Source organism: Setaria viridis, chromosome 1 (assembly GCF_005286985.2).
Source record: "Setaria viridis chromosome 1, Setaria_viridis_v4.0, whole genome shotgun sequence".
Taxonomy (NCBI): Eukaryota; Viridiplantae; Streptophyta; class Magnoliopsida; order Poales; family Poaceae; genus Setaria; species Setaria viridis.
In genome coordinates, this window is record NC_048263.2 from 31,442,316 (window position 1) to 31,468,371 (window position 26,056).

General features: G+C 42.8%; 1 protein-coding gene across 3 annotated transcripts; it reads left to right on the top strand.

The window, feature by feature from the left end:
* The first annotated feature begins 5,410 nt into the window (after positions 1-5,410).
* LOC117862979 (uncharacterized) lies at positions 5,411-25,585 on the top strand. 3 transcript variants are annotated; one of them, XM_072294147.1, is made up of 21 exons: positions 5,415-6,077; positions 6,554-7,599; positions 8,813-9,464; positions 9,545-9,631; positions 10,423-10,469; positions 10,903-11,012; positions 11,745-11,845; positions 16,656-16,748; positions 18,810-18,893; positions 19,011-19,094; positions 19,226-19,294; positions 20,792-20,851; positions 21,481-21,552; positions 22,706-22,813; positions 23,414-23,490; positions 23,682-23,765; positions 23,896-24,007; positions 24,096-24,185; positions 24,255-24,356; positions 24,432-24,527; positions 24,776-25,585. In XM_072294147.1, exons 1-21 carry the CDS (start codon positions 5,982-5,984, stop codon positions 24,896-24,898), a joined length of 3,393 nt encoding a protein of 1,130 aa, XP_072150248.1. In that variant the 5' UTR covers positions 5,415-5,981; the 3' UTR covers positions 24,899-25,585. The 3 variants fall into 3 exon arrangements, 2 of the variants coding, with proteins under 2 accessions (XP_072150248.1, XP_034602434.1); XM_034746543.2 differs by having other exon boundaries at positions 5,418-6,077; positions 24,291-24,356; XR_011898339.1 differs by lacking the exons at positions 23,414-23,490; positions 24,096-24,185; positions 24,255-24,356; positions 24,432-24,527; positions 24,776-25,585 and having other exon boundaries at positions 5,411-6,077; positions 23,896-23,961.
* The last annotated feature ends 471 nt before the right edge of the window (positions 25,586-26,056 follow it).

Here is a 26,056-nt window from a genome sequence, read left to right on the forward strand (position 1 = left end):
CATGCGTAGAATTTCCACCTTTTACAAAAACTTTTTAAAAACATTTAGATATTGTCGGTGTGAAATCTAGCCAACAAGTAAATATTTATAGTTTTGCAGTGCGTTAGATTGGATATGGCCTAGCACACAATGATACAGGATGTATACTGGTTCGGGCAACGCGCCCTACGTCCAGTCGGGTCAGTCGGACGACTTTATTCCTGAGCCCAGGTGCTCAAAGATTGTAGTGGGGTACAAACGAGAGGAGTATGAGGGGGGATGCCTAAGTCCTTGCCTTGTTCTCGTCTTAGTGGAAGATAGTGGCAGGAGCTCAGATGTGCGCTAAGTGTGTGAGAGTGCGTGTGGGAATGTTCGTCCGAGAGTCTTAGAGCTTTCGGTGAGAGAGAGTGTTTGAAGAGTTTGAGAGCACGTAAGTGTAGAAGCGGGAGGTCCGTGCCCTTTTATAGTACAAGGGGACGGTCCTTACAGGTCGGGGAAGGATAAGAGAGTGGATGTACGGGCGCTGTCTAGTCTTGTTGAATCCCATGTCGGTGGATACGTGTAACACCTCATGTTAATGACGACCTAAAGGTGTCATTGAGAAGTCAATAATGACCTTTGGAGTAAAAGGATAATAATTGACTCAAAGTCAATTCGAGCCGAATTTGACCGAAATTGCAATTTGGAATTTTAAATTTGGAAAAATTTAGCAAAAATATGAAGTTGAGGCTTGAGGATGTTTAGAACTCAAGGGAGTGAAGTTGGAAACTAAATCAAGCCTTAAGCTCCTCAAGAATGCAGCTGAAAAAGGAAATCAATCAAGTTACTATTCCCCGTCCGAAAATATGCAATTCAGAAAAACATAATAAGTACCTAACTTTGAAATTAGTTTCTGCCTAATTTTCTAAGTAAGTGAGCAAAGGTGTCTAAACAGCACTGAAGTATGATCTTTAGACAAGTTTAGTAGAATGTTGTTGATCAGAGAAAGTGGAGGGATCAAATTTAAAATGAGACTCAAAATCAGCACTCTGGCAGTTTTGGCCTAGCCACTGAAATGGATTTTTGCTAAGTCTGAAACAGCAGTGATTGACTATGTTTGGGGCAAATTTCAGAGAAATGTAGTGCAAAAGGTATATGAGTTCATGTGCAATGGAATCCTTGTTAGTTGTAGAGCATGAATGGTTGATGGTTGAACTCTATGGAGTAAGATTGAGCTACTCAAATCGAGTCAAAAGGAGGGCAAATGGCCCTGTTACAGTAATTGTCGAACTGAATCAATTTCAGAACAGTTCGGTTCTGCCTGAACTTAGAGCTTAAAGATCTCAACCCTAGAGTGTTTATCTCGGGTGAAAGTCAATATATCAATTGAAGTACTCAAGTTTATCTACAGGTTTGCTTAAAGAACTCTCGGACCGTAGGATTCAAAATCAACCGTTTTGAAGGTCTGAACTTTTGGAGTAAGAGAAGGGGAGGGAAGCGAGCAGAACAGAGACGTGTCGCCGCCGGCGTCTTCGCCCGTTGTCCAGCGCGGTGCATAGGGCCACCTCCTCACCCACGCAAGCCTACAGCTAGGCCACGATGGCACTCATGCAAGCAGTGAAAAGTTCGTATATTTACTGCTCCCGCCGCCGCTCTCATCCGTTTACCGCGTTACCAGTTTTACTCCCGCAAGCAGAACACGGCCGAGCTACTGCCGTCGGGCGATTTTCGCCGTTCCACTGCCTCTCGCACCAATTCCTTTCACCCACATCCCCACCAACACCTTGCCAACAACCGAGCCTACCCGTTTTCCAGTTTTCCCACCGGCGAGCTCTTAGCAGCCGCCATTTTCGTCCGCCGCCGCCAACTTCCTACTCACGGTGAGCTCCTCCTTGCCACCACTTTCCCTCCTTGTGGTAAGTCTTGGGTAAGTCCGTAGGTTGCTAGGAAGCCTTAGGAGGAGTCAAAGGTCATGTAGGTGTCGTTGACGTGCTTGGCCACGGCCGGCCATCGGTCAAGCCGCCCGCCGCCGTGGAGAGGCCAGCTCCGGCCGTCTCCCGGGGGGCCGCCGCTACCCACGGGTGCGTCGTGGCCTGGGGATGCCTCACCAGCCCGGCCCCATCGCCGGAGGGGCGCCAGCTATCGAGCCGCGCCGCCCCTGTCGCGTCCTGCTTTTGGCGCGGGGAAGAAGAAGGCCTGGCGCTGGGGGGCCCACGCGCCAGGGAGAGAAGAAGGGGAGGTGGGCCGGCGGGTAGAATAGGGAGGGGGAAGTTGGGCCGGTTCAGCGGGCCCAGCGCAAGAGAGAGAGGGTAGGGAGGATGTGAGTGAGAAAAGTTGGGTCGGGGGTATTTGGATAATCTTAGGTTTTTCCTTTTATAGATAATTAGTGTAAATTCGGTTTTCACCATTTAAATCACAGGAAATGTCTAGAAAGTCCAAAATTAGTAAAACCAATTTTGTTAGGATTATTTTATTTTCCTTTATGCATTAAAATTCTTACACCTTAGGAAAAATAATAAAATTTAGGTATTTATTTAATGCCTTTTCATTAAGGTATTTAAATAAATACTTAACCTTTATTAAATGCATAAAATATTGAATAATGTTTTCATATTCACAAATTATTATTAACCCATAGGAATTAAGTTTTTAGATTAGAAAATAATTTTAATACTTTCTAAAAATAAAAGAAAAGGCCTAAGGTAGGATTAGTGAAGAAAATAAAAAGGGTGGGTTAATCTTTTTGGGTAGTGTAGTGTTGGCTTGCAACTTTATCATGATAGGTTGTGTGGTCACCTGTTGGCTTGCAACTTTATCATGAAGGAAAGTTGTATAGTCTTGTATTCAAAAAGTTGCATCACTAACCCCTGCATGTACTATATCGTAGACGCCGAAGCTCCAGAAGGGGAATTCTTGGAATTATCTGAAGGACCTTCAGAGTTTGAGGAGATTGTTGAATTGGTCCTCTGTGAAGCCAGTCCGTCGGACAACACTAACATTTTTACAGATCAAGGCAAGCCCCGGTGCATTCATACTTATCTACTTTGGAGTTATTATTTTATGTGTCCAATTATTGGTTATTTTCCATATGAATGCATTAAGTCTAGGAGTTGATCGAAACCTATTCTTGTGCATGATCCTACCTTGTTTAGAGGACATCTTTGCCACTTGTTTAATAATTAGTAATTAACCCATGCTTAGCAATGCTTAGATACTTCAAACAACTTGATTACTTAACTCTAAGGTAAATTGTTGGGTCATACATATTAGTTAAGGAAAGTTAACTTGGAATTTGAAAGGCCGACAGAAGCTAGAGATGTTAGTTCTGTCTGCTAAGTTAATTTGGTTAAGGCCCGATCGTTGTCTTAACCTTTGATCAAGTGAATATCACCTGGTTGCTTACTGGGTATGGGACCAGTAAAGCCCGGTAGGTTAGTTGACTCTCTAATCGGGAATATTTCGTACCCGTGCTTGACGTGCTGGAGAATGGCAGGGGCGTAGCCTGAAACTCACATGGAGTCGGGCCAGACGTGGGGTCCCATGTGGGGGTGCGTCCCTGGGTTCGGGTAGTCTTATTCCCAATCCTTGGGTACGCTAATCGAAAGGTCGTTATGTACAACCTGGACAGTTGTACATAGCTGGTGGTCAGGGTGCTCTCTTGCAGGATGTAAATTGATCCGTATCGCCGCAATTCTCGGTTATGAATGCACTTGATCACCGTTAAGCATCGTAGTGTAATCTAGTGAATGTAATGTTTTTCCGAAATTAATATGTTGTATGACTTAATTCTTATTGATTGCAAAAATATTTCTTTTCCGCCATCTAGACTGGTTAGGTAACAACTCAATCTGAAATAAAAGATAAAGTTAAGGTTTCATTTTTAGTAAGCTCTTTTAGCAAAATGTGAGTCAGCCAGTACACTAAACAACTATCATTCAGTTTCGGAAAAACTATTACTTGCTGAGTACCCCTCAGGGGAATCCTTCGTTGCTATTTCAGAGCCGCAACAGGAGTCCGCCGAGGAAGAAGCCCCGAGGAACTAGGGTATTTTTACGAGTATCACAATACCCTAGAAATAAAACTCAGATGTTTATCTTTCACCTGGACTGGTTTATGTTTTTAAACTCTTAGAACTGCTCTGACCTGCATTATTAAGTTTGTTTCAAACTATGGTCTGTAATAATTCGCACCTCGGTTTATGTGTAAAAATGTAATATTTGTTGATATCTTTCCATCGTGGAAGCGATCCTGATGTATGGCTATGGGACACGTCGTGGATATCCCGAGGAGTCATAGGGACACTCGACGGACTACCGAACTTATACTGTTTTAAGTGCGTTTCGGATAATTGCTGTTCCGACAGCGATTAGGCGCACTTAAACTAGTTTAAGTTGGACGGTTCCGCCACAATACGGTATAGCCTCCGTTCTCGGTCCCTGTTCTCCTCATTAGGCCACCACGTCATAGCGGGTAGGTTTACGACACACTGCGCAGACGTGCACCCTGGGCCTACTTCGGGCGGGCGTCCTCGGTCGGGGAGGTCAGCGCAAGTGGTACGACAAGTCCCCCAGTCGGAGGATTAGGTCGAGAGCTCTCAGCCGGGAGTGCTTGGTTGGAAGTACTCAGTCGGGGTCGGACTATGGTCCCACCCCCGGCTGGCTCCCTTTGATTGTGGCGCCAACCAGGCCTCTTGGTCGGAGGAGCCGGTCGGTGACCGAATCGTGGTCCCGGCCTGGCTGTGCGTAGTTGGGCAGGCTCAGGTACACATTGTTATTGTGCCTTTTATTGGACCAAGTGTCGCGGGAAAGTAGTCCTGTTGGGGACCCGGGTCTATGGACCCATTATATATTCTTTCAAAAAATATTTAGATACCTTTTTTCTAAAAAATATATCAATTTTACCCATAAACAGTAAATGCAGTCCAATTTACTCCCTTGCAGCAGACATGGCATCACGTTGAGGGTATTTGAACGGTTTGAAAAGTTGAGGGATGTTAAAAATCCGATTTTCTAAATCAAGGAAGCTAAAAACGGTCTATCACAAAAGTTGAGAGGATCAAGTGGACCGTTTTCAAATTTTAAGCAGGGGAGCCGAAACAACCTGACTCAACAAAACGACCAAAACGGCAGACGGGAATTTGGAAGGACGTCATGATGGAGCTTATTTATTGTGGGCCAGCGAAAAAAAGACCTGGCTTACTGTCTTATTAGGCCCATCCAAAATTCCAAGCGCACCCTGAAACTCATGCAGCACTAGGTTGGTTTGGGCCGGGCCGCTGGGGAAAGCCCTGCCTGGTGGATTTTGGCACAAAGTGATTGCTTCGAACAATTCGTTTTCTATCGTTTTTCTTTCTTTTGCTTTACCTCAAAGTCCGGCTCCCGCGGACTGCACCGAGTCTTCAGGCGCCCAGATTCGTTGGCTCTCTATATGTTTCACGGTATCAGCTAGCGCAATTCTTCCTGCTGCGCCCTCCTCTTCCGATGCCCTCTCCGATGCCAAGGATCACAATCCCCTCTTCGATTTCCAATTCGACCAGTCCATCTATGAGCCTCTAACTCCTCTTCAGCTGTCTCCAGAAAAAAGATGAAGCATTTCGTAGTGGCAATTTAACGAAACCCATTTGCAGTACCGTATTTGGGGCGAGGCCCACTACTGATAATGATAATGGCGGAATAACAAATTTCTCCCGCCGCGCCGACTCCCTCCCCTATCCCATCCGCTCGGGCCGCCGCCGCCCCTCCCCTCCTCGCCGGCCGCCGACGTCCCTCCCCTCCGCTCCCCCAAACAGGGCCATAGTCGGCCTCCGCCGCCTCTCCGCTACCGGCCGCCGCTTCCGCTAATCTGCTGCCCCTGCCACAGCTCCGCCTCCGCCGCATGCTCCCCCCTTCCTTCCCTTCCACACCTCCAATCCACCTAGCAATCACTCCCACCTCGCCTAAAACCCTAGCTAAACCCCACCCGAAACCAATGGCCCTCCTCGCCTGAGCGCGCCCCCGCCCGCCCCGTCCACGGCCTCGCTGGCCATGGCGCTCCAGCTCCGCCGCCTCCTCCCGCACGGCTGCGCCCAGCGCCACCGCGCCGTCACCCACGCGCTCTTGCCGCCGCCGACCCCCGCAATGGTAAGCGACTCCCACCCTGCCGAGAATTTATCCAATGCGCAATTTTATGTGGTGCGTGGTGGTGCGGCGTTGGAGGGTGAGGCGTGAACGCCACTTGTTCGTTGTATACTTGTATTGCCCGTGAGGCACATGCAAAGCTTTCTCGTTTTTCTCTCTCCCTTTGATGGGATAGCTCTGTCAAGCTGCTGAGTTCTGCGGGAACTATGTCAAATAATGACATCTCATGCCCTTGCGCAACCAAATGTGCAAAATCCTGACGGGCAAGAAACAGAAACGTGGCGCAACTGTTTCAGTCACCAGTTTTTCTTTCGTTTGCATCAATTCATTGATATAAGATTAAGCTCAGGTGCTCAACTAAGAACACGGCTGAAGATGAGAGGGAATGATACAATGGCTCTACAGTGTTATACTTTGTTTAATTGTTTAATTTGTGCTTTGCTTGTTCCTTATGTGTTGTCTATTTGTTGCCTTTACAGCTTCAATTCGGGGCATTTCAGAGATATTCTTCTGCCCCCCGGCCCTTTTCACCTTTCCGTCCTTGTGAAATGTGCGGGGTTGCATTCAGGGGCAATTCAGCAGGGCAAATATTTTCAAGAAATAGTTCCAGGGTTTTCCTGCGGCCCAAGAGTAGTGCCTTTTTTACTACTGGACTTCTTGGCAAGCATAGTTCTATATGTTTCAGAGCCACAGACAACTGTGGAATTGCTTTGAAGGCTAATAATATTGGTAATTCAAGACCATTCTCAACAGCATGCATTAAAAAGCTAAGGTTTCTCATTAAAAATAAGAGTTCATTCGGAAACCTAAATATGAGAAGGGAAGATGGAAGCGTTGCACACAGTTTGTTTCACAGATCTGAGAAACGACAAAGCACATTAGCTGCATGTAGTACCATTGCTGACGAAGCTTCAAGATCTACTAGTAACAGCAGCAAGAGTGTTACTGATGCTAAGGCTGACACTGTCAAGAGGAAGAGTTCTAGAGGAAGCAAAAATGAAGTTGATGGAGATATGAAAGAAAAGAAAGTACATACCAAGAAAAAGAGGATATTTGCTAGAACTCGTAACGCTGCAACAAAGACGACCGAGAGTAATAGTGTGAAGCAAGAAGACAAGAAGGCTGATAATTCTAAATCCAAAAAGGGTGCAGATAGTTCTAAAGAGAAAAAAGTGAATAATAGGTCAAAGTCAAAAGCAAAGGTGTCTGCTGCTTCTACTGTGTCATCTGAAGCTGAGATTTGCATGAAAACCTCTAATGATGGTTCTCATAGTGAGGCAAAGCCACTTGTACCACTGTATCCTCCCACGGCCAAATCAGTTGTGGTTGTGGAATCAGCCACGAAAGCAAAAGTTATTCAGAATTACCTTGGGGACATGTATGAAGTGGTACCAAGCTATGGTCATGTGAGAGATTTAGCAGGTAGGTCAAAATCCGTCCGCCCTGATGATGACTTCAGCATGGTCTGGGAGGTGCCTGCTGCTGCCTGGACACACCTTAAGAGCATTAAAGTAGCACTAAAAGGGTATGTTTCTTAAAGTGTGTAGTATGGATGCATCATTTCACATGTTTTCTATTTACATAAAACATAGATACTCTTTGGTTATTTGATATTCATTCTCTCTGTCGAAACACTGCCACATTTGTTTTCCTCAAAGGTTTACACACATTAGTTACTGTGTTTCCAATCATAGAGAGTTATAGACAAAAACAATATCACATAGGCCTTTCGTAGAAGTTTGCTGTAATGCTTGATATGTTCCAGTTTGCATGGATGTTTGCCTCCAAAATCTTTTATTGTATTCAAAAGCCACATTTTCATGGCTCCAATGTCCAATCCATAATTTTTGCAGTTCAAGTGGCAACAAAGAATAACCTTTTGCATTATGTGGTTCTTAACTTTATTGAATTAAGGTTACTGGTTCTTGAAAGTATTATTTTTAACGCTGAGCCTAGACCCTAACGGAGACTATTTACCTTAGCATAAACTAGATTTGCAAATTACAAATGCCGTATATATTTCTGTGGACCAACAATTAATTTGTAGTAAATCTCCTGATTATTATGCTGCATCCCAACTTTATGACTTTTTGATGGCAGCTGCTAGAAAAATATGAAAAAAATTAGTTGTTTGTTCATTTGGTAATATAGTTTCTATAGCTAAGTACTCCCTGCAGATAGTTTGTGCTCTGGTTTCTTATTTTTATGTTCTTATATGTAAGTATCACTGTCGCCAGTTTTGTATGCTTACATTATTCTTGTGATTGGACTATTGGATTATCACTGTCATCATGTGTATGTTGACGCAATATACTTGAGTGTTACTTGTTGGTCTGATGTTTATGAGTATACATGTCGTGAAAGTAAATCAACTAAATTCTGTATGAATAACGTTCTGTGGTTGCGGAATGTAAAAATTTTCTGTGATGGTGGTTCATCTGGTTGTGTTTATTTTTAATCTTTTACTTATATCTTCCATTAGGATGGTAAAAGAATGGCCTCAGCCGTAGCTTGAACTGTATCTGAACATATCTTTTGCCCACCTGAACTATGTAATTTAACACTTTTCCTTAAGACCCGACTTCTGCTTGTACTAATGGTAGTTATATTAATCTGAATTCAACTAATTTAGTAGTATGAAAGCTCGATATTTCTGCACACATATTGCTGATTGATTTTCCCCCTTGTGTTGCGAGTAATGGCTGTTTTTTTTACCAATGCCCTTCTCTTTTCTCCAGAGCAGAAAATTTAATTCTTGCATCTGATCCTGATCGTGAAGGTGAAGCAATTGCTTGGCACATCAAAGAAATGCTTGAACAGCAAGGCGCACTAAGCTGCAATGTGACTGTTGCAAGAGTTGCTTTCCAAGAAATAACTGAGGATGCAATAAAAAAGGCTTTAATGGCCCCGAGATATATTGACATGGACTTGGTTAATGCTTACCTTGCACGCCGTTCTCTTGATTATCTGATTGGGTTTGGCATATCGCCACTTCTGTGGAGGAAGTTGCCTGGTTGCCAGTCAGCTGGACGGGTCCAATCTTCTGCTTTGGCCCTTGTGTGTGATCGGGAAGCTGAAATAGAACAGTTTAAGCCACAAGAGTATTGGACAGTACAGACAGACTTCAAAACCCACTTTGCAGATCCTTCAAATGGAACATTCATTCCATCCCGTATAAAGCTTCTGAATTCAAAAAAGTTGGATCAACTTTCCATATGTTCTCAAGAAGAAGCGCGAGCTATAGAAAAGAGGATTCATTCTTCTCAGTTTGAAGTTCTAGGTGTTAAAAGAAGTAAAATTCACAAGAATCCCCCGATGCCATATATTACATCCAGCCTCCAGCAGGATGCAGCAAACAAACTACATTTTACTGCAGGGTATACCATGAAGGTTGTTTCTGCTAGACTCATTATATAGCGCATTTATATGTAGTGATCAGTTGGCTGACGCAACTCATTATATGACTGCAGGTTGCCCAAAAGCTTTATGAGGGTATCAACCTTTCCTCGGAAGAAGCGACTGGGTTAATAACATATATGAGAACTGATGGGTTCCATGTAAGTAACACCCAACATTTTGTTGACTCAAGTAGTTTTACCTTGTTTATTGGTGTGTGCGTATGTTCCACAAGTCTTTGTTCCCTCTGCTTTACTTTCTATTTGAAAATCTCAAATTGATCATCTAGTTTGGTCATAGTCTAAAGTTAGTGCGTTTACTTTAAAATGATCAAAACTATTCTGCAGCATTCAGGTGCATGTGTAAGCCTTCTGATTAAATCAGTGGGTAGGAAGCTGGACAGTAGGAACTTTAAATGATGCATTCACTTGAGCAAAACACTTCTTTTGCATGATTACTGCATAACCACGCATTTGTTGGCACTTAGGTGTTATTAATAGGCTTCAAGTAGTTTAAGCCTGCAAAGTTGATAGTTTCAGAGTTCATAGTCAAAACTAGACTGCCTAAAGAGTTCATGTTACTAGCATGCACTTTTCCTAACATCTTACGATATACTGCTCAAATTTACGTTATGGAGATCAGAGAGCATGTAAATTTCTAAAATGCCACTTATCTGTGATGGAAGGAGTAAAAGATGATAACTACACTGAAACTTTAATTCAGTAAAATTCTTGTATGAAACATTTCATGACTGGCATGCCAAATTAACTGAAGTTAGATAACTAAAGTCTAAATATATGATGCAATGCTACATGACGGATGCTTCTGTCTATCCTTTGATGTGAGATTTTCCAAAAAGTTGTCAATAAGAGATTATTGAAGTCCAGTATACTTGATGTTTGTTTGTTTAAATAGTGTGTTGACTTGTTTGTTCTCCTTTCACCCCTTGAAGATTTCTGATGGAGCTGCAGAAGACATCCGTTCATTAGTCAAAGAAAGGTCCACAACTTTCTCTCTAAAGTAGCTGCTAAGTCTCTTTCTAATTTTAACGGGTGCTAATTTCTCTTGTTCCATTTTAACTTGTAATTAATGCTTAATCCAATAATTTGGTTGAGTTTCTATGGGATTTAGTTTATACTAGTGGAAATTTTTAGAGTCGCTCATATTTGTTTAAGACTTATTAGATGAAACCTACAAATGTAAGACACATTATTCAAAAAATAGCCGAGTAATTTAAAAATCTTTAATTGGTCTGGACTCTGAAGATCTTTGATGACATGATAAGAGGGTTCAAGATGTTGATTGATTCATTTCAAGTTGTTGATTGATGGTATTCCGCTCTAGTTTTGAGATTCTAGCACCTGATGTAATGATGTGTATCTGAATATGGTTTGTGGCCAGCATTCTTCTTGTTAATTAGAATTTTCTTCAGATATGGTCAAGAGTATGCTTCAGAGGACATCAGGAAGTATTTAAAGAAGGTGAAGAATGCTCAAGAAGCCCATGAAGCCATTAGGCCCACCAGTATAAGGAGGTTGCCATGTAATGAGTTACCCTGTAGTTTTGTTGATTTATTGCATTTTCTCAGTTACAACTGCTAACTATTTCCTAGCAAACAATTTTGAGTAAGCTTTGGTACATGCATATTGCCCTTTGGAGGTTATAATTCTATTATCTCATATTCAAGAATCATCACCAAAATGTTGTTAGTAATGTACATGATGTGCTATGATAGGTTGGTTTCTTGTGGTCCACATTTCATAATGAACAATATGTTGTACAATTCATGCCTCGTAATTCTGCCTTGTACACTCCTTTATTATATAACAGAGATTTGAATAATACTTGTATGAAAATTGCACTTCGGAATTTGTTTGTATTATTGAGGTTGCTGTGTTGTGCAATCTGTAGTGAACATGCTTTATAAATGACCATCCCCACTTGATAATGGCAATATCTGTGCTCCAATCAGCATCTTCTATTCGATTGCATGAGCACCTTAAATATATATAGTTTTTTTAATTTATTTTGAAGTGATATCACTCATTATTATGTCTGTTTTTTAATATATGGTTGCGACACTATATCTCTTATAGCATCTTTGGTTGGAGTACTTGATAATGATTCTCGAAAACTGTACACTCTAATATGGAAAAGACAATGGATTGCATGAGCACCTTACATATATATAGTTTTCTAATTTATTTCGAAAATGATATCACTCATTATTATGTCTGTTTTTAATATATGTTTGCAACACTATATATCTTGTAGCATCTTTGGTTGGAGTACTTGATGATGATTCTCTAAAACTGTACACTCTGATATGGAAAAGGACAATGGCTTGCCAAATGGAAGCTTCCAGGACTGATCTGGTTGGTTACTCTTGCACTTCATTTTTCCCTATGGTTGATTTTGTTCTTTATGATGGTTATAAGTTATGGTAAACAAAGTTCTATTGGCTACGGAAAACCTTAATAAGTTGAAACATATGAGAAATTTGCAGCAGCCAGCAAGTGCTTCTAGCTGAGGAAACATATTTCAGTTTTAGGAAGTTTATTCTTTTTTCCCCTTAATTTCTGGTAGATTAACGAGGCACCTCTGTTCTCATGTTGCCTACATTTCCAATATCATTAGCACTAGGCTTTTGGGTGAATATGATGTATAAAATTCAGTGTGGTATTAAAGCCATCTAGTCAAGCGGTCCTACTGGCGCATTGATATATCATAAGAAAAGCAATCGCAGCCCAGTATGTGTACTTCTCACAGACCTAATTGAAAGCAATGAAGATGCATGGAATAGTAGATTGGATTGATAGAGGGATAGGTGTACATATATATAGGGGTGAGGAGATCTTGAGGTTTATGGAAACAACACCAATCAAGATCTCATATCCCTCTAACCAACCAGGGGCAGCCGGCGCTAGACGCCTGGGCCCAGCCCAATACACACGCATACACCACGTACACAGATTGTCTAACACGCCCCCGCAGCCGAATTGTCGATGCGTCGAACATTCAGACTGGACCGGAACTCCGTGAACACCGAAGATGGCAGTCCTTTGGTGAAGACATCAGCGAATTGAGAAGTGGTAGGAACATGCAGGACGTGGACATGACCAAGACCGATGCGCTCCCAAACAAAATGCAGATCAATCTCCACATGTTTGGTGCGCTGATGTTGGACGGGGTTCGAAGACACGTAGACAACACTGTTTTGTGGAGAGGTGTAAGGGCATGACATACGGAGGTGAGTGCCGTGGGTGAGGAGAACGTGCGGGCGCTGGAGTTATCGAACTCGCGGCCGTTGTCGCATTGGACTCCCTTCATGGTGGCGTCGAACTGTATAGCAACATAGGCAAAAAAAATTTGCGAGGGTGGTGAAGCGTCAAACTGTATAGCAACATAGGCAAAAAAATTTTGCGAGGGTGGTGAAAGTGTCAGATTTTAGCCATAGAGGAAACGCCCACAGATAATGTGAGCAATCATCCAAAATAACCAGATAATATTTGAAACCTAAGACACTAACAATAGGTGAGGTCCAAAGGTTGCAATGAATTAACTGAAAATTATGAGTAGCTCGAGATGATGACACATGAAACGGGAGACGAGTGTGGTGGCCTAACTGATAGCATGACAGATAGAGTCACCGGTGCCTTTATTACAAGGGATAGCAGACAAGCGCGCAAATGTAGACAAAACTTCATGTTCCGGATGGTCGAGACGCCGGTGCCAAAGCGAGGAGGTGGCGGTAGCAAGGAAGGAAGACGCCGGCAGACGGAGCGGGTACAGGGGACCGGAGCTATCACATCGGATGATATCTCTCCGAGAGGGCGGATCCTTCACAGAACAGCCAAGAGGGTCAAACTCCACAGAACAATTATTATAGGAAGTAAACTGGCGAATGGAAATAAGATTCTTAATAAGATTCGGTGAGACAAGAACATTATTAAGGCGGAGCTTATGTGAGATGGTGGTGGTGCCAGTAGAAGTGACAGGCAGGTTGCCGTTTTCAACAATAATGGAAGATGGAGAAACCGAACTGGAGGTGAAGGGATGCGAAAGGATACCGGCATCGAATGTCACGTGGTTGGTGGCGCTGGAGTCGAAGTACCAATCTTGCTGCGGTGGTTGCTGAAGCGACATGGTGCTGAAGTTGGAGGCGAGCATCTGCTGGTCCCAGTCGGGAAGATTGGCCACGAGGCTGTAGTAGCCCGACAGCGGGATGGCGCACTGGCCGTGGGAGTCGGCCAGCCGGGCGTGGGGTTGCTACTGGGTCATCATCGTCTGTTGCTGGGCTGCCAGGAGCTGCTGCTGATGGGTGGCGAGGGCTTGCTGTTGGTGTTGCTGGACTAGCAACGCCTGGTGCTACGGAGGTGGCCCGGGAGGGGGGGGGGCACGCCGGCCTGGGAGGGGCCTTAGTGCCAGGCCACATCTGAACTGGAACATGGTAGCTGGGCTAGGTGGCGGTCTGGGCCGCGCCAGGGGTGGCTGCGTCTGGGGAAGAACCGCCGGCGCCGCCACCACCGTTGTTGTTGGAGCCACCGGTGTTGCCCTTGCCGCCGCGCTTGCCTCCCATCTTGCTGCGCTTGCCGCAGTCGGAACCGGAGGCGGGTTGCTGCTTCTGCTGCTTGGGTGGCTGCGTGGACGAGGAAGAGCCAGAGGCGGAGCCCGGTTCCGGAGGAGGCGACGAAGGCACCTGCAGACGCCGTCTTGGCCATGGTGAGCTCCTCCAAAAGCAGGTCGTTGTGCGCTTGAAGGAAAATGGGGAAGGGACAACTGCGCCGGAGGTGTCGGCCAACATCCTTGTAGCGCTCATTGAGGCCCCGAATCATGTTCAGGACAATGGTTCGGTCCGTGATGTGCTCACCGAGGTCACGAAGGGAGTCAGCCATGGCCTTGAAGCGGCGACAGTAGTCGGTGATGGAGAGCTCCCCCCAGGAGAAGTTGCAGAACTCGGCGTCGAGGAAGAGAGCCCACGTCTCTCGATTGCTGAGAAACTGGAACTCAAGGGCGAGCCAAGTCATGCGAGCGATGGCGTCGCGTTCCATGACGGTGTCGGCGAGCTCACTGGAGAGCGTGCCCATGAGCCACGAGCGCACGACACAGTCCATGCGAACCCAATCCGGAGACTCGGGCGTGACCACGTCGGAGAGAACGTGTCCTTGAAGGGAGTACTTCCCGATTGTCATGAGGAAGGACTCGCGCCAGTTGGGGAAGAACGTCGACGTGATGTTGAGGACGAGGGGAACGAGCGCGCGGATGTTCTGCACCGCCACGACCTGAGCGTGGAGGTTGATGATCGCAGCAGCTTCGTGTTGGAGGAGAGCCTCGCGGACGGGGATGTCCGAGGCAACGGAGTCAATGTCATTGCCGTCATCGTCGGGATTCCCCTCGGGCATGGGTGGGGGTGGATTCGCCTCGGCGCGTTCGCGGGCGGTGAGATCCCGGGTAGTGGCGGCGCGAGCGATGGCCGCGTCACGCTCCTTGTTAGCAGCCTTTGTCTCTCACTCGGAAGCCTCGGCTCGAGCAATCGCAGCGTCGCGAGCCTCCTGGGCGAGTCAATCCTGGCTGGCGCGCTCCTCCTTGGCGCGCTTGGCGGCGGCGGGATCAAGGGGAGCAGCGTCGTTGAGGTTGAAGGTGGCGCCAGGGGTGGGGACGGAGGCGCCGGGCTTGGTGCCAGCCATGGGTGTGGCGCCGAAGAACGGGCACATGGGGCTGGAGCGGCGACGCGCGGATGGCGTGCACGCGGCAGAAGGAGGGAGCGGCGCCTGGTGGCTGCGCGCTAGGTGCGGCGCTGGAGGCAGCTCGTTAGGGTGCGGAAGGTGAATCGGGAAGAACCCGGACTCGTGATACCATGAAAGCAATGAAGATGCTTGTAATAGTAGATTGGATTGATAGAGGAATAGGTGTACATATATATAGGGGTGATGAGATCTTGAGATTTATTGAAACAACACCAATCAAGATCTCATATCCCTCTAACCAACCAGGGGTGGCCGGCGTTAGACGCCTGGGCCCATCCCAATACACACATGCATACACCACGTACACGGATTGTCTAACACTAATTGAGGCTACATGCCGGAGATTTCACCATGAGATTTCAGCTAACTGGTTGGTTTGTGAAACTTAATTTAGCCATGTTTCTTTGCATAGTTTATATGTTTTGTGTAACTAAGACCCTGCTTACAATTGTTGCCATCTACCATTACGAACACAGCTGAGAAACTTCATTTCAGCTGTTGTCTTCAATAAAAACATTTGCTTAAACACATATGGTGTAGTAGATAGTAAATGTTGTTAGATGTATATGTATTCTTGTATTTTCCCCCTTGTATAAGGGGTTTTGTGCATATTTCCTAATACCTGCACATGCATACATTTGGGCCTAGAGCCCCCATATTGAATACAAGTGCTATTCATAACATGGTACAGAGCCAAACTAGGGTTTAGATTTTCTTAGAATCTGCTCTAGGCGATTTTCTTTTCCGCACGTAGCATTTACGTGCCTTCTACAATCATCCCATTGAATTGGCTTTGCTCTTTGTTTTTGAGCACATCGTCAATTCCGCGTTGCCTCATCTTGCAGCCTCTCAATCGGTTCGATTTTGCCGGTTTCATCAACTGCCTCCGACCAATCGACTTCCGCTGGACTGCCACCCCGTGCCGATTCGTCCGCCAGCCCGTCGATTCGTTCGCTGATTCAGCCGCCAGCCCATCAACTCAATCTGCTACTCGGCGGGCGTGCTGTGCGGAACCATGGAGGACTCGCTCGTGCTGTTCCGCTCGTGGTTGCCTCCGTTGCCTGGTCCTCATGTGAAGGAGGACTCGCTCGTGCTGTTCTGCTCATGGTTGCCTCCGTTGCCTGGTCCTCACGTGAAGAGATAAGGCATCTGTAAAAAAAAAACCTCGTGCTGCTTTGTATTTTCTGGTTCTTTGCACCCTCTCTGTGTGCTCTGTTCTTCAGCACGCGGGCAGGTTTCCGGGTACCAGCAGCACGCAAGGGTTAAAAAAAATAACTGCTGCGCTGCCGCTTTTCCTTTGCACTCTCGCCGACGATTGCCGCTTTTCCTTTGCTATTCATAACAAATGTGACATCCTCATTCTCTAGCATGGAACTTTGTACTGTGGTATGTGTAAATTTTAATTTTTAAACCGTTCCATCAAACTACATGCTTGTAGATTCAAGTGGATATTGGAACTCCTGAAGGAGACATGAGTTTTCATTCGTCTGCATCAAGACTGGACTTCAAGGGATACCAAGCCGTCTATGGGGTAAGTTCTAAAAGTATAATTATTGTACACTTGCTTTCCGCATCTTCTATGGATTTCGCTTTCTGCATCTTCTATGGATTTTAGAAATCCTCTATGGTGCAGTTACCTTTGCAGTCCTTCCTTTGCTGTACTTGAATTTCTTAAGAAAATGCATTGGTTGGCTCTTAAGGTGGCCTTACAACCGTAGCTTATGCTACTTCTTTCAGCCTACGAGTTGCCTGATGACATTTTTGATCTATGGAATGTATCAATGATAAAGTTTGATGGTTCAGGGGCCAATTACTTTTCTGGTATAGCGTTTATCATATACATCACTTGCTATTTACTTCGGGGTACAAGTATAACCGGATCAGATACTATCTGCCTAACCTAAATGGAGTGTTGCTACTCTTTAAGATGAATTGCACTTCTGGGGTTTGGCCGGGACTCGAGGTGTATCTCACCTCCTTGCCCCCATGCCAAATGATAGCTAAGTTCTGGTCGAGGTCGGTTTTTGTATGTATCAAAAGGCAAGTATGTGCAAGCTTATTATATGGTGAGAGTATGTAGTGTTGTATGGTTTCTACACCCTTTTTCCTTCTTAATATAATGATACACAGCTCACTTGCATGTTTGAGAAAAATAACATACTATCTGTCTGATCTGCTGCTATTTTTGCCCAGACATTTATATAATATGGAAAATATATATCTGATTCTGACGGGATATATAGATATGGATCAGTATGCCTAGGCCAATATGACATTGGATATTGGACTAGCCCATCCCCTTTTTTTATTCTTTCTGTTTTTTCTTTTGTTATAAGGGTTAGAAAATGAGGTTAAGTGATTCTCTGTGTCGTTATTTGAAACAGTAGTACCTCTATTTTTTAAAGGACCCCTTTTCACTATGAATCAAAGTTTTCATTGTTGGAGAACTATATACCAGAGGGTGGTTCATTTCTACTGGCACTTTGGATGGTGTCTCAAGATTTTGTTCTTTCTTTCAGAAAATGGTTTCCTTTTAGTGGTTTAAAACCTGATTTCAATACTCAAGGAAAATACATGTTTCTGCCCATAAAAGGGAATAGTGTGTGCTTACAGGTTGGAGGTAATTAGTGGGAGGGAATGGGAGTTTAGATGTTAGAGGTTAAAAATCTCTTGTTTGTTTCGTGGGCATGGGAGTTTTAGTGGGATGGGAAATATGAGTTTAGGGGGTAAACTCCCATCAATCACTTCCCTGGGGGAGGGGTGGTAATTGGGTGGGTATTTGTTTTAAGCTACACTGTTAATCATGTACTTCTACCAAAGAAAGGATATGAAGTCTCTCTTAAACTCCCACTCTTAATTCTCTCCAAAAGCCAAACTCTCAGGGAATTCCCTCCAAAACAACTCTCGCCACTAATTCCCATGCCCCTTCCCCTCAGCTGCCAAATGCACTGTTAATGGTATGAACCAGCCTTGTTTTGAAAGGTTTTCTGCTAGTTTGAGCTGGTTTTCTCTAATGTGTTTAGCTTTTACAAAGTAAAAAAAGATAAGCACACATGTCCTCGAAAGCAACTTTTAGTCGTTGGCATTCATATCATGAATTTGTTATGTATGATATGCACTATTGCAAACGTATCACCAGATGACCGTTTATTTTTCTACTTAGCTATTGGGTTGATGCTTTGCTTGACGAACTCACTTATCTAGATGTAATCTATTTGCACTCAATCAGTATCAATTCATTATTTCTTAATGTGGGTTAGGACATGGAAAGACAAATTTTAGGTCACTTCATGGCCTCAGATGTGCACAAAAATACATTTTTATATCGAATTCACGAATTGTTGCATAGTACATAATTTGTGTTATTTTGTAGCCATGTAAGTTTTGTGTACTGAAATGCATGAGTTTGTTCTGATTTATCAGTGTCTTTGGCTTTTTATGTTCTGGACTGAGCTCCTTTTGGTGCTGATGGTTAGGAGTAGGACTTGGCTTGAACGGAAGCATGGTTGTCAATTGCACTTTATGAAGAAATGTGCCAACTTTTCAGTCTACGAATTTAAAACTCAATAACAAGAAACTTCTCTACTTTTAGGACAGTGAGGCAAGTCCATCCAGCGACAACTCCGAGGGAGATGCTGTGCATGAGGCTAATTTTGAGGCCTTGTCCAAATTAAAGGTTAGCAGCTGCTGAATTATCGCTTGACGATTCCCTTCCTTTTACTTCTCAAGCTACTGAGCTATTGGCAATCATTCAACTATTGCAGTATCTTATTAACGCATCTCTTTCTTCCAGGTTAAGGACTTGGTGTCTCCAGTTAATGTGCATCTTGGGCAACACTTTACTAAGCCACCATCACGTTATTCTGAGGGTGCATTGGTAAGCAATAATCTATTATGTTTTATTTTCACTTCTTTGCTCTGAGGATTGTCCATTTCTGCAATAAAATAATGTTCTTTCTACTGGCTTCTACTACTACAAGATTTTCATATTATGCCTGTTATCTCCAGATTAAAAAGCTAGAAGAACTTGGAATTGGAAGGCCATCTACTTATGCATCTATAATGAAAGTGTTACAGGTGATATAACATTCTACTTCCCTATTATTTTTACCATGGTATTGGAAGGCTATTTAGGTATGCCTAAAGTATATCTGATAACCTTTCTTAATTTACACATATTCTGTTGATTTTTGTGCTGGATATTTAATCGCTAATATGTATTCGACGCCAAGTTTGTGCTGGGTGGCTCATGTAGTTGCCGTCAGAGTGGTGCACTATTATTGTCTTGGATTTTGTGGGAATATAGGCGTGAATGTACATTGAGGCGTGAGTTACTGGTCTATTTCAAGGGGCTAGTGAAGGGCTATATTGCCTTCTTGCGCACAGTGCTGTTCCTTCCTGGACACAGCAGAGGATCTGCGCACATCTCTTCCAGCGAAGGCGCAACTAATAGAATCATATACCTTACTTCCCTAACTTAAAAAAATTACCCCTGATGTCTTGAACTTATTGCACCGAGACATGTCCTGAGCTGATACAACAATGGCTGCATGATTGCTTTCGCACCTATAGGTGTGCTCTAGGAAAGACTACATGCACACACCACAAAATGTAGCACACACCATACTGTCTCATAGTGTCCTGTCATGGGTGCATGTCACACTTGACATTTGGGTTTGCAGTTGAAATTGAATGATGTTGGTCTGCATATGGGTCTGGGTGTAGACTGTAGAGTACTGAGCCTAGCTCAGTTGGTGGGTTTGTGGGTGTACACTCCCACCACCCATGTCCGGGTTGTCTTCAACTCAAATTTGGGTGCCTATTTCTTATTTACAATGCCACCTAGTTCCTTCTAGGTTGTTTGAGTTCTTTTTTAGGGCATGCTGTATCAAGCATTGTTCTAAAAGGTGCTAGGCGCTAGGCACTAGGCTGGGACAGGACATAGCGGGGTGGGAGGGTGGTGCTATTGCCTAGTGCCTATGAACATGGGTCTCAAGTTGGTATGTAAGTTGGTTAAGGTTGATGTTGAGCTAGGATAAGCATAGTCTTTTGGTTCCAATCATCGTGGACCAGAGTATATGGACTGGCGATCTGGTAGTAGAGCCCTTTTCAGTGATGAAAAAAAAGGGACAGATCCATATTTCCCTCTGCTAATACTATCCTCCTTCGCATTCCCTTATGCTCTTCCTTTTCTATATCCCTGATCACTAACAGTTTCTTAAAGCTGAAGTTTATATTATAAGTTTAAAGTTCTGATTATAGGGCATTTCCCTGGCATTTGGTGCTAATACCATGACAGGACAAAGCAATAAAAAAGGCACACTTATTTTTTTCCCCCAAACGGATATCTACTTGTGTAGTGCAGCACGATTACTTCTTTTTAGCAATGCCAAAAGATCACATTCAGAACTAGCGCTCTTATGCCTTTGAGTTTGGATAGCAACAACATATGGGTAAAAAACAATTGCAAATTTTTAGAAAATTACTATGCACTAAATCTTATCTTCGTTCGTTGTCATTAGTGCTGACTTGTTCCACAAGGATAATGGTATTTTCTATACTTGTTTTGTTCAGGACCGGAAATACGTGACAATAAAAAGTCGAGTTCTGCACCCTGAATTCCGTGGTCGAATGGTTTGTTCTTTTTCCTGATTTGCCTTTGGAATGATCCTATATGATCAAAATATCTTTAGCTCTGTTAGCATCTCAAATTTTTGTACATCTAGTCTAAGACAGACGATACTTCTAGCTTTTTTTTTCCTCGAACAATACTTCTAGCTTTTTTTTCCCTCGAACAATACTTCTAGCTAAATGCATCATGTTGTATTAGATAATCTATTCTGCCTATGTATATCATTTTGTATACCCTTTTGTACAATGTGTCTTTGTTTGACTATTTCATTTGTCTCTTATTATTATTTGTAAACAATGCAAGTTTTCACCAAAACATCTAAGTTCACCTTTATCTCTAATGATCTCTGAGTGTACATTGTATGGTTTTGCTAGCAAAATGCCTGATTACATCTTGCCATTACATTCTTGTGCGTTTTGTGGCGTTTACCGTTGCTTAGAAATTCCTTCCCTAGACTCCGCAAGTTTTAGCACTGGGCACTCCCCCTTTCCCTTTCCCAGCTTAATTACATGTTTCCCATATCAAGGCCAGTTATTTATAGGCCTCGTTGTCTCAGCCCTGTTTCAATTTATCTGAGTTTGCTTTTTTTTTCCCTTCTAATTTTGGTGTTCAATGTCATCTTATTTTTCAGGTTTCAGCATTCCTTTTGCACCATTTCTCCGAGGTTGCTGATTACAGCTTTACAGCTAACATGGAGACAGAGGTAGTAAACATTTCTCATTTTATAGTTTATATGATTTATACCATAGTTCTAGAAACCTGCTTAAGCTGGCTGGTTGGTGGCTACTGCTATTAAATATTAACTAAACCAATATGAGAATTCAGGAAATCAGCACATCCTAATGGGCACTGGAACGGTTCTAACTGTGCTCATGATTATTCTTGTATTCAAGACATTAGCAACATTGTTATTATAACTGTGGAAATGATTCAAGACATAAGTCATGAACTCATGCTGCTCTGGCCGGCAACCCTGGGATGCCAGGAGCACTTAGATATCAGTTAGATGATGAAGACTATACTAAGATAGCATTGCTTCTATATGCCTCATATGTCATAATTCGATTATAAATCTAGAATGGAACCAAATTAAAAGTTACATCAGGAAAACGTTATTTTGCAAATTAATCTAATTTTCCAAGATGAAGAGGACTGTTACCATAAGTCTAATTACTTTGATTACAAGTACCAGGTTTCTCAGAGTGATAATAGAAGATAAATAAATATTGTAGTAGTTTGGTGTGGCAACCCAATACAATTTAAAGTGTGAACGGCAGTTGAGAGGGGCAGATTCAGAGAGCTGAGGGTTGCAGAGAATCCACAGCACTGTTTAGGACACGTCAGCAACTTGAAACTAGCCCTAGCCCTAGACTGTCAAATTTTCAGTACACATTGTTATTTTCTGTGCTTCCCTATGTGAATTAAAATACGGTAACTACAAACTTTAGTGAGTGTAATGAGGAAAACAATGCTCGTCACAAGTTCACAATATAAACATATCTAGTACACGGAAATTTGGGCCTGTTTTTCCCTCATAATGCGCTCACACTGCAGTGTGATATGCCTGGGAAAAAACAGTATAGTTGATAATTTCTTAATCACACTACTTCTGTAATGAGCTGAAGCCATAAAAAGCATGGGACTAAAGCAAGGCAATCAGAAACTACCTCATGATTATATATTTCTGAAGATTTTTCTAGTAGCTCTGGTATCTGCAAAACTATTGCAATCAGAAAATGAACTTTATATTGCTACCAATAGCGTTTAATTTATTCTTTACAAAACATCTTTCAGTAATATGCAAAATTAATCGGTTATTAAATCGTATTGAAGTTCCTTTTCTTTGACATTAATAGCTAGACAATGTATCTGGTGGTTCAACTGAATGGAAGGGTCTTCTGAAAGATTACTGGGAACGATTCAGTAAATATTGTGCAGATGCTAGTAAACTGGATGGCAGAAAGGTAAGATTTATTTTAATTTCTGAGTATGCTGGTGCTTTGATGATGCAAGTTCTCTTAGTTTTGGTTTTGGGTGACAATCAAATCAATCTTTTTAATGACACGTCAACTGAAGTCAACTATCTCAGGTTCATTTCTCAATTATGAAGTAGTGGTTCATAGATTAGGGTTTTTGCTTTGGTAGGATTTTATCCCTAGTCCTGTATTGCCTGAAACTGGTTGCGTCTGCATTTGCTTTGAAGGAAAAGACATGAGAAATGACAAGCTATAATATTTCTCTGTGTCTCTGCTGAAGCATATTGGTTAAGTGGATATATAAAACTGTCCACTTGTGTCACCCAACACAACACAGTTCTGGTTGAACCCTACATATGTGCAGAGGGAGCTCCAAAATATTTTTGGGAGAGGACTGAACACTTCTTGGGGGCAAAAGGGAACATGGTCAACTGGCTGAGGCCAGATAGTTTCACAATGGTCTAGCGTAGCATTAGGTTGCTTTAGCTTCTTTGGAGCATGGAATTGCTGAGCTCAACATGAACATTTAATACTATTGATGTACCTGCAAGCACTAAACTTTCGAAACCAAATTTGACATTATTGCAGGTAGAGAGAATGTTCGAAGAAAAATTTGGTCCTATCCTCTTTCCTGATGATGATAAGGATAGTAGAATTTGCCCTAGGTAATGCATGTCACATGTACTTTTAAGGTATCTTCCATAGATCGTACATATTGAATACTGGAAATCGAGATATTTGCAATATTCATTCAGGTTTCTGTTATGGCTAACCTTCAATGTCATTGTACTATGTGATGCATTCACGTTTGTAATTATCAACATCCTTTTTGTGTGTGTGTTTCCAATGCCTGCAGCTGTTCTGAGGGAACCCTGAGATTTAAAGTAAGTAGGTATGGTGAAGGCTACTTTATAGGCTGTGATCGACATCCGAAATGCAAGTATGACCCTGTTCTTCCTTTCTATAAATTGAATACATATATTCCTCATTGTCACTTTCTATGTATTTTTTGAGTTCCAGGTTTATTTCTTGATTGTTGATGATCATTGGCACTGGTCTAATTACTGTAGGTACATAGCTCGTTCATTGTCACAGCAAGAAGATGATACTGAACCCACAGAGGAAAGTCCTAAGTCTTTTGAACCCAGGTTACTAGGTGTCATGCCTGATTCCGATGAAAAGGTATTCTCAATTTATGACATTCAGGTTTGTTATTTGCAAATCTGTCATGTGTATTAAGTGTGTAACAACTTTATTGCTCAATCTACAGGTGTTTTTGAAACAAGGTCCGTATGGTCACTATGTCCAGATTGGAGAGGATAAAAAGGGACTCTATCCAAAAAGGGCTTCCCTTTCTGAGGTAATTATTACCTTATTTTTTTCTAAATGAAAAGGAAGCCCATAATCAACAATTTTCCATCCTTTTCAGGAACTCAAAACAATTATTATTGAACTCTTGTTTCAGGTCAAAGATATAGACACTGTCACTCTAGAAGATGCAATTGAGCTGTTGCAATATCCCAAAATTCTGGTATGCATTTCTCTGAACTGTAGCTGTTGGTGCTATTTGTTGAGTTGGGTCCCATGATATTGTATTTTCCTACAGGGAAAACATCCTGATGATGATCATCCTGTACTTATAACACATTCTAAAGTTGGATACAACATCAAGCATAGGAGATCTCTTGCTGCAGTTCCAAAGGTACATGCTAATGCTACCATCATAACATTTTAGTTTTTTCATTTCAGAAACCAAACTAACATTAATATATGTATTAACATATCAGCTATAATTGTCTGATTCCTTGTGTTGGAGCAATATAAAAGATGTTTATATTCAAAGTTCGATACCTTTTTATTGGTTCATGTGCATTTATTTTTTATCGTGGTTGGTGAATTTGGAGACTTTCCTTGCAAGACTGATAATATCTTGAAAATGTTTGATAACAGAATATGGACCCGAAGGAGATCACGCTTGAGCATGCACTGAAGCTTCTGAGTGGTAAAAGTGTCAGACAGATTGGTCGGCCAAAGGGGAAAGCTAAAAAAAAGGAACCCCTTGAATGGCATTAATGGAGCCTAAACTCATTGCAAAATCCGAAATGTGTGATTGATAGTTGGTCAGAGTTGTATCCGTGCAGCAAATTCAGAGACAGTCAGCATAAAGCATGAGATGCCCCTGTTCATGGCATAAATTGGTTCGGCCTTCAGCATGGTCGGCACAAGGCTCTTTATGACAATTAAGCCGATCAACATGAACATGAACTGCAACTTCACAAGCTTCCTTACATTCGATAACTAATGCTGGATTTCTCCACACTGGCCTGGGCCCTGGGGGCTGGGGTGATACATAACTAGCCAAATTCAGGTCATATCTTTTCATTTCATTTTTTTTACCTTAGTCGTCATCAGTTGTATAGAAGGCACGTACACAACCAACCAGATTATACACCCATAGGTTTTCAGCAACTTGCAGTTCAAATGTGCTTCACAGAGATCGTCACCTCGTTTTTTGTTTGCAGCATCCCTGGTTCTTTTCAGGTGAATGATGCGATTTTCTTTTCTTTTCTTTTTTTAGAAAATAAATGTTTTTCTTATTCAATTTGAAGGACTTGCTATGATGGAAGGAAATAGGCTGAATTTATGCATGCTTGCAAGTCCCAGGCTACCAGCTATGCTTGCATTTTTGTACTGAAGATAACTCTCTTGATTCAGAAAACACACCCATTTGTAGTGCTGGGTGGTGTGGGTTTACTTGAACTGCATTGCGACTCAAACAAAACACCCATTCGTCAATTCGCAGCTGAAAAATTACTTGTCCTTGCACTGTTTTTGTTTGTTTTAATATTTCTTTTCACTGTGATTGGCCTTTCTTTTTTACTAATTTAACCTGTCGGCTGGTGGTGGATAGCAAATCGCTTGCGAATGATTCTCTGGAGTGGTCATTTTGCCATGCTTTGTTCGAACAGTGGTTAAATTAGTGATGACGGCCCTAGAAAAAGGAGGCGATGACTGCAGAAATAAATGTTACATCTCCAGGATTGACATGACATCCTAGCGTATCGTAGACTTTTTGTTTTGAAAAACAGCGTATCGTACGTATTCGTGCCATCACTGTAAATCGCTTGAGGTATATAATCACAACTTAATAGTGCAATTTAATTGTTTCATCCACGGTCCAAACATATGATGGTATAGATGCAGATGGCAATTTCACCATGGTTGTCTGGA

Excerpts from the sequence above, each read along its gene's own strand:
- LOC117862979 (XM_072294147.1), top strand. The coding sequence starts at position 5,982 with ATGGCGCTCCAGCTCCGCCGCCTCCTCCCGCACGGCTGCGCCCAGCGC. Across the intron at positions 20,852-21,480 it reads CTGAATTCCGTGGTCGAATG|GTTTCAGCATTCCTTTTGCA; the intron begins GTTTGTTCTTTT and ends CTTATTTTTCAG. Across the intron at positions 23,491-23,681 it reads GATAGTAGAATTTGCCCTAG|CTGTTCTGAGGGAACCCTGA; the intron begins GTAATGCATGTC and ends CAATGCCTGCAG.